Below are 8,908 nucleotides of genomic sequence, written 5' to 3' on the forward strand. Positions count from 1 at the left end.
TTGTAACATCAGAACTATTTCCTCTGTAGGCTGAGGATAATGATAGTAATAACGGGAATAATTCCAGAGAAGAACCCGCTGCAAAAACAATGACAAAAACCAGATTTTAGCTCATTTCCCCCCAAAATCTGCAGATTGCTGTCAGTCATGTGATATTTTGGGTGACTTTCCCAGGCGACACCACAATAAGCTGATGCTTTATGGCGATGCTAATGAAGTCCGTTCCTCCATAGACTTTCATTAGCCTGTGAGTCTGGCTGGGTGATTAAGACTGAGCCATTCTATTGTTCCTCACAGGCAGTATGATAAAGAGATTGGTGGGAGATCCCAGTGGGAACGAGGAGCAGTAAATTTATATACCACAGTGTAACCGGTTACGCTGATTGGGCCGTATCTGCCCGAGCTCTTAATATTTAGCAAATGACCTATTCTGAACCAAAAAGATAAGAATTACACGCGGAAATTCTTTCATTTTTATCACACACAGCAATATTTCCTTTTTTTCCCTCCCCATATAATTAACCAAATACCGCCCAAATAATGAAATGTAAACTGCCTGGATGCAACCAACAAGAAGCATGCAATCTATAGTGGAAATACAACTCCCATAACCCTCAGCCGGCACCTGCACCGAGACCCCCTGGGAGTTGCTGTGGTCGCAGGGTCAGTTTGAAACCTCAGCCAACAAAATATTCTCCTAGATGCCACCGTCTGGTCCGAAGAGCTTGCAATCTGTTACGGCTAACGCCGTGGGGCGGTGATCTGGCCGCGGTCTCATTCGCCATTTCTCCAGCGAGTCGGAGAGCTGTGAAAGGGTTAACTAATACTCCGCTCTGTGTAAGACAGGACTGGCGGCCACACCTCCGCTTTACTAACACAGCGACCTGGTAGGAGACCGGCAGCCTGTGTGCAGCTCCTGGGGGCCACGGCATGTCCAGGGGGCCACGGAATGGGCCAGGACGCGGCGTACGGTGGCAGGATACCCGCCTCTGGCCACAAGGACCACCGCAGGGGTAAGTGTGGCTCGGCCTGTCTCTGATTCCTACCTGGGGGGGCAAGAAGGGAGGCTGCTGCTAAACAGGACATCCGAGGCCCCTCAGCTTGTGCTGGTCTAAAACTCCCATCGTGTGCCGACTGTGCCTACTGGGAGTTATTATCCGAGACGATGGAGCGGTTGGAGATTAATGATACTATCTCTCCAGCCCATAACTGCCCCAAATATTTCCCTTATTGCCCCGCGTTTCAGCTTTACATTCACATTGAAACCTTTATACCGTATTTTTAAATCTGCTCTGCCACCTCTGCTTGGTGGCCACTCCATGGATTCACCCGATTTTATTGCAGCAGATAGCCCCTGACACCCCCCCCCCCCCCCGGTATCTGAGCCCCCGGGGGCCGTTTGGTGGTATCGCTCCCTTTGTGTTGGGTTTGAGGGTTGGACCCCCTGAGGGGCTGTTCTGCATAACACAGAGGGCTTTGGGGTATTTCGCATTCCATGAATTAACCCCTTGCCTGCCAGAGCCCTCCCTTTTTGTTTAGAGCAGTGCTTTTGTTCCCTCCATCTGCGTCTACAGATTGCAAGCTCCTGCGCGCCAGACCCCCCTTGTTTCTGTGGGTAGAATCATTGTTTTCTACTACTTGTTAATGTCCTCTGTGCCCGTTGTACAGCGCTGCGGAATATGCTGGCGCAATATAAACAGTACATAGCACTATTATCCCGGGGGGGGGGATCCCATTATATCCTGGGGGGGGTTCCTGCAGATGCCGGAGGGTAAGAACAGCTGCAGACAGCCTGTGATGGTCCGCGGGGCCCCGTCTGCAAACGGATACAAGGCTTGTGCGTGCGCGACGGAGCTCTTCTAGCATCTAGAACACCTAGAAAGATCCGGCCACACGTGTTCTGAGTCCCGGAACCTGTACTTGTATAGCACCCCCCCCCCCCCTTAACGCCACTTTCTGCATAGGGACTAAGCCCGTGTGTTGATGAGCTTATTGGCAGCTGGAGGGTTAAGCCCAAATTCGCACAGCAGTGTTATTCACTCCCCATCCTGTCCAACACACACCCACTCGCATTCCTTCACTCACACTAGGTCCGCACGCACGGAGACCCCCGAGGACGCCCCAGAGACCACCGATCCAGAGCCCCCTTCATGTGACGTCTCCGTCCGTTCAACACGTATGTGCACTTATAATTCTATAGCGTAGCCGATGTACTTTGCGCTTTACAGTGCAAGTGCAGGTGCACGGGAGTACCGGAGAGCTGTTAGTCTAACTTAATGTTATCATCCTCCTGTATTTCTTCTTTATTGGTTTATATAGCACCATCATATACCGTGACGCTGGGATATAGTGTTAGGCAGATCGGCCCCCGTCTAGTCGCCCGTTTCTCCTGCTGTAAAGACTCAAACCTTAATCAGTTGTTGGTCTCGTCTTAGATTCAGGAGCCGTATGTCTATCCCATGCATGTTTAATACCCTCACTGTATTACCCTTTACCACTTCTGCTGGGAGGCTGCTCCACTTATCTACCACCATCTCAGTAAAGTAAGACTTTACCTTCCAGTGTTATAAAGCGGGCTGCGAGGTAACGTGAGAAAGCATTAGGGGTGGAATGAGGGCCGTTCAGGGCCTGGAATTGGTTCCGCTGCGGTTTTACCCCGGGTGTCGGACACAGGTAACACGCCTGCAGGCAGGAGAGGCCGTTGTCCTGCGTTTGGTGGGACACCGAAGCAGCGTTAGCAGGGTGTCAGCGCTGTGTCCGGATAAACTGGCCGTACGAGTTTCCTTTGTTATACAAAACCCTCGTCTCCGGCCCCCCGAGGCTCTAACAGGTCTGCCCTCCGCCGCTCTCCTTCCAGAGATCAGACGGTTCACTCCAAGCCCGACTCCTTGTTACGTTGTACGGCGCTATGGAATAAGGGGCATCAGGGGTTTGGGAGAGGGACTGGTCCCACTGAACAGTGACACTTGGGAGGTATGGATGATTTATTAGTGTATTCCCTGCCTGAAGTTCATTTTCGAAAATTACTAAAGTCTTTTACTTTCTAGGAAAAATGTGTCATTGAGGGGGAAGGGGGCGGAAACCTTTAGACCACACCCATCCCCTCGTTTCGTGGAGCTCTCGCCCCGGACGGAGCTTAGGTGACCCCATAATGCGACCTGCTGGGTGAGTCAACAAACCCTCGCTGGGTACTTTTCCCTAGAAACTTTTTTTTTTTTTTTTTTTTTTTTTAATATTTGAGCTTTATAGGCAAAAAGCTAAATTTACGGGGACAAAAACTAGTCGCTACGGAAACATGAAAGCTTTTGGCAGACGTAATATTTTTTTTTTTTGTGTTTCTTTTTTTAGAGCATGTGACGGCCACAGATATGTTTCACCCCGCTGGGACCTCGCTCTCTCTCTTGGTGGTGGCCATCGCTCTCGTAGAAGGCACGTGCATCGTTGACCAGGAAGGGAAAGTCGCCAACTGCAAGGGGCTGCAGCTTCACCGAGTTCCGCTGACTCTCCCTTGTGACGTGGAGGTGCTGGATCTCTCGTACAACAGGCTCAAGAACATACGAACGGGAGACTTTTACGCCTACGCCAAGCTACGCTCCTTGGACTTGAGCTTCAACAACATCTCGACGATAGACAATGATTCGTTCGCCTCGAACGTGCATCTCAGGAACCTGAGTCTGTTTAATAACTCCCTCTCGGAGATGCCTTCTCTGCTTCTAGAACCTCTGACGTACTTGGAGGTCCTCGATATGTCGAATAACTTCTACACCTATGCCACCCTCGGGAAAGTGTTCAAGAACTTGGTGAACCTAAAGGACTTGTCCATCGGCGGCCCGCTGATCCCGGCAATCTTGAAAGATGACTTTGCTCCTATAAAGGATATAGCTCTGAATCGCTTTGCCCTGAAGACCAAGTCCAGCTTAGAAGGTTATGAAGTCGGAGCGTTCTCCGCCGTGAATACGAGCGTTCTTTGGTTCGACATGGCTCTGGATAAACACGCGCAAGCACTGCCGCTCGTCCTGAAAGACCTGGCCGGGAAGTCCTTCAACACCATCCGTTTCCGCAATTTGTTTGAGTTCACTTATTACATGGAAGGCGCGGATATATTCTCCGGCCTGGCGCACGTCCATACCCACGAGCTGGTGTTTTTTCGGGGGAAATTCAACGAGTACCTCCTTCGACTGGTCTTGGGGAACGTTCAGATGTCTTCAATCAGAGACCTCCTGCTGCTGTCCATCGACTTTGCCCGTTCTCCAAACTCGAACTGGACGGATGAACGAATTGAGGCTCTATCGCTGAACAACCTGGTTATAAAGGATGTTACCAACCCGGATATTTTGCGATTTGATTGGACTTTCACCTGGTTCAGCAAAATCGTTAATTTGCACATCATCAACGTTAACTTCAATTTTGTCCCGTGTGACGCTTGGGGCCAAATGAGTAACGTAGAGGCCCTGAACATATCCGAAAACCGTCTCCTCGGAACGTATCTCTACAACCCACGGTGCAATTATAAAATGTTACCCCGAATCACCACTTTTAACGCCAGTAACAACCTTTTGGACAGCCTCAACACCGTCTCTCTCTTGACGGCCAGCTGGATAAACCTTTCCGTCGTTGACCTTAGTTTTAACAGAATCGGAGGCCTTCTTGAGGTTTGCACATGGACGCCGACAATAACCTCTATGAGTTTGAAGGGCAACCTACTGCAGGTGAACGTCTTCCTATGCTTGCCTTTAACTCTACAATATCTGGACATGTCGAATTCCCACCTGGATCGACTAGATATGACTTACTTCAACCGGGCCCTGGACCTGCGGGAACTTATTCTCCGTAACAACAAAATCAAATTCATACCCTCTGGTTGGAGAAGCCCAAACCTTCGAGTCTTGGCTCTTGAAGGCAACTCTTTTGGCGTCATCGACAAAGGGTCTTTCCAGCATTTGTACCGGTTAGAACACTTGAGTGCAGGAAACAATCCTTACCATTGCACCTGTGATCTGCATGCCTTCATCATGGAGACGCTCTCGGATAGCAATTTATCGCTTATCGATTGGCCACATGGCTACTACTGCTACCACCCAGAGTACCTGCTGGACACAAAGGTCGAGCACTACAGCCCTAGCCAACTACAGTGTGATGTGAGGTTGGTGGTGGCCATATCTGTCTCGGTGACGGCCGTGCTGGTCATCATCTGCATGTTGTTGTGCTGGAAGTTTGATGTTCCCTGGTACCTGAGGGCCACGTGTCACATTATTCAGTCAAAATACCGCTCTAAAAAACACGGCAACAGCAAAGACTACATTTACCATGCTTTCATCTCCTATAGCTGTTCTGACGCAGACTGGGTGAGGGGGGTGCTGCTTCCACGGTTGGAGGGCTCCAACCCACCCTACAGCGTGTGCATACACGAAAGGGATTTCCTACCCGGGAAATGGATCATAGACAACATCATCGAGAACATTGAGAACAGCCGCAAGGTCATCTTTGTGTTGTCTCGCAGCTTCGTCAACAGCGAGTGGTGCAACTACGAGCTGTACTTTGCCCACCAGAGAGCCATCGGCCACGCGTTCGACGATGTCATCCTGGTGGTCAAGGAGGACATCTGCTTGGAGGATCTGCCCAAAAAGTTCTACAGGCTACGGAAAATGCTAAACACCAAAACTTATCTGGAATGGCCTCCTGAGCAGAACCGGCAGCAGTTCTTTTGGGTCCAGCTGAAGACTATTCTAGGTCAAGCAAACCCCATTTCTGTAGAACAGGACGGTCTTTCCGTGGTCAATGAAACCGCGGTGGACGTTCAGCCAGAGCCCTCCGCTGCTTCTCCCTCACCAGACAGCACCAAAATATTTCCGGGTGGGTGACGCCCGAAGAACCAGGGTCTCCGAATGTATTCATTTCATCACCTGTGACATTGTTGTATGGGGAGGGTCTCCACCGTGAGACCACCAAGCAATGTTCCTATATCTCCAGTTTGGGACGGGCTTGCCGATGAGGATATTCTGTTTAGTACGATGTGAAAGTAACTGATGATGATGGTGGGGCGGACTGGTGCATGCTGGGAATATTCTGTTTTAAGCACAAAATTCTAAAAAATAGCTAAAAATTGTAATTTTAAAAAACTGATGGAGAGTGCAGGGGGAAAAAAAAGTGCCAAATCCCCCTCGCCGGGGTCGGTTGCGCCTCCGACCAATCAGTGGCAGCGAGTTACCGATATTTACCGTATGGACTTAATATAAAATAATCTGAAAATTCCTGACGTTTCAACAAAAAGTGTCAAAAAAAACAAAAAAAAGCTGTTACATTTACTGAAGATCCGTCTCTTCTGGGTTCTATTTAACTTTTTATGAAGAGTAAAAAAAACAAAAAACTTTTTTGGTTGTCAAATCTCATGCCTTTAACAGCCTGCATCTTTTCTTCCCGTCACTGTATAATTATGCCCTACGTTATAGCGCTAGATCGTAAGCTCCTTGGGACAGGGTCTGCCATTACACCGCTAGACTGTAAGCTCCTTGGCACAGGGTCTCCCATTATACCGCTAGACTGTAAGCTCCTTGGCACAGGGTCTCCCATTATACCGCTAGACTGTAAGCTCCTTGGGACAGGGTCTGCCATTATACCGCTAGACTGTAAGCTCCTTGGGACAGGGTCTGCCATTATACCGCTAGACTGTAAGCTCCTTGGGACAGGGTCTGCCATTATACCGCTAGACTGTAAGCTCCTGGGGACAGGGTCTCAAATTATACCGCTAGACTGTAAGCTCCTTGGGACAGGGTCTCCCATTATACCGCTAAACTGTAAGCTCCTTGGGACAGGGTCTGCCATTATACCGCTAGACTGTAAGCTCCTTGGGACAGGGTCTGCCATTATACCGCTAGACTGTAAGCTCCTTGGGACAGGGTCTGCCATTATACCGCTAGACTGTAAGCTCTTGGGATAAAGGTCGGTTTGGCGCAGCGTTGTGGTTGTGTAGGTGGCACGTCCTGTTTGTCCCGTCACACACACACAGTCGCGCAGGTGTTGTCAGCACCCGTTGTCACGCAGCAGACTCTCTCTTTGCTATATGTTTTTCCAGCCTTTCCTACGGCAAACAGCTTTATCTGCGCTGCGCACGTAACTCGCAGGGACACACACTGGACACACAATGCACGCAGGTCTGTTGTGTCACCTGTGATAGCTATTTTATTGTCAAGATGCAGAGATAATACACAAAGGCCTTAAGCCACGACATCATCCGGCCCCATGCAAGGAGATTATCATCTCTTTTATAAAATAGCGATATCCACGTGTTTTTATTGATGGGATCCCTGCATAAAAGAATCATGTTTCAATTCCCCCGCTCTATTAGCCTCTACCACTTCAGCTGGGAGGCTGTTCCACTTATCTACCACCCTTGATAAATTCCATTCTCGCTAAGCCTTTCACCCTGTAGAGCTGGGTACGTCCTGACTTAATTATCCCTTGCTTTCTCGTAGAAAGGAATTTCAGAAGCTTCATTGATCCGTCAAGTGGGGCAGCCTCTTACCTAGTCGATACATTTCAAAGTCCCTTTAAGGGCCGCTAAGCGGAGGTGGAATAGTGATGACCTTTTTTGTAAAAGAAAATAACTTTTTGGACACAATTAACCTGAAAACAGTATTTTTTAAGAAAGACAGAAATTCCAGTAATTGTTTGCAGGCTGCGGAGTTCACCAAGTCCGTGCCGCGGGTCAATAATTCTTCTGGCCGCAGGAGATCGAGGAGCGTGATTCAGGACCTCGTTGGGTTAATAAGTTATGGCCGATCGTTGCCGTGGGATACCTGATTGTTTGATCCGAGAATAATCATTAGAGGTTTCCCGGCCAACGCAGTCATCGATCGGGGAGCGTCTAAAGGTTTGGAGATCCTTCAGGGCCACTTCTTCTTACGCAATCCGGGGGGAAGATCAGGCGCTAACCGGGGGAGGAGAAAGAATTTGGGTTTCGAGATATAATATTATAATATGACCGTTGTACAGCGCTGCGGACTATGATGCCGCTATATACAACAGTAAATAATAAAAATAACAAGAATAATGTAGTCCTTGCTGCAAGAGGCCACATATACTTGATCTAAGAGGAGGCTATGATGTCATAGTAACTGGAGACCATGCCATGAGCCCCCATGAGCTGCGAGGTCCAGGGCAAGCTTCAGAGGGCCACACGCCGGGGCCGCTCCAGGGACAGGGGAGTGGGTGATTGTGTTTATAAAAGGTGCCAACGTTCCTGCCCCGAAGGCGCAAGGCGTACATTGTCCCCGCATGAACACCGGGGAGGAATTGAGAAGGAGGAAGACGTTTAGCTGGGATTATATATTAATGCAACGAGGTCAGGCCGCGTGTGGAACGTGAGGTTTTAATACGATCGTCTTCTGGTCGGGAAGCTGTTAAAGGAGCGCTCCATCACGGACTCTCGTGCACTTTACTGCATGCGAACAGGTGCAGGCGTTCTGTAGTTATTGGTGCTTTTCTCTCACTTAGCTCCTCCCCCGGCTTTCTGTACTGAAAGCAGTGAGCGTACCCCAGCATGCTCCCCGCACATGCTCAGTAGATCTCCCGTTCTGCTCATTTCATCGCATGTATGCTACCTGAACACTGATGTTTCCCTAGCGTAAACCTAATCGGCTGGGAACGGGAGTCCTACTGAACACGCACAGGAAGTGTACATACGTATACTTCCTGTTTTCAGTGGCGGAAGCTGGAGGCGGAGTTAAATGAGGCAGAAGAACTTCACTTAATGAAGAATAACCTCACCTACTGGGGTTGGAGCAAAATTTCTCGACTTGAATATCGTCAGGAGCACATGGCAAAGAATTGTGGGCCGGAAAGGCGGCTCTGTAACTACCACCCGTAAAGGAATATAGATCGAAGGGGATATGCGCGGCCGGAACTCATT

At 49.4% G+C, this 8,908-nt stretch overlaps 1 protein-coding gene across 1 annotated transcript in view; it reads left to right on the top strand.

The window, feature by feature from the left end:
• LOC149280483 (toll-like receptor 2 type-1) overlaps positions 1-8,866 on the top strand; it is a 13,373-nt gene extending 4,507 nt beyond the window's left edge. Inside the window, exons 2-7 of the mRNA XM_089500477.1 lie at positions 298-346; positions 881-1,013; positions 2,674-2,830; positions 3,349-5,853; positions 8,494-8,591; positions 8,702-8,866. Coding sequence (XP_089356603.1) covers positions 298-346; positions 881-1,013; positions 2,674-2,830; positions 3,349-5,853; positions 8,494-8,591; positions 8,702-8,866 — 3,107 coding nt within the window. The remainder of the gene's footprint in view (positions 1-297; positions 347-880; positions 1,014-2,673; positions 2,831-3,348; positions 5,854-8,493; positions 8,592-8,701) is intronic.
• Positions 8,867-8,908: the final 42 nt, after the last annotated feature.

Source organism: Sceloporus occidentalis, unplaced genomic scaffold (genome assembly GCF_023333645.1).
Source record: "Sceloporus occidentalis isolate IW3139 unplaced genomic scaffold, rSceOcc1.0.p SCAF_155, whole genome shotgun sequence".
Taxonomy (NCBI): Eukaryota; Metazoa; Chordata; class Lepidosauria; order Squamata; family Phrynosomatidae; genus Sceloporus; species Sceloporus occidentalis.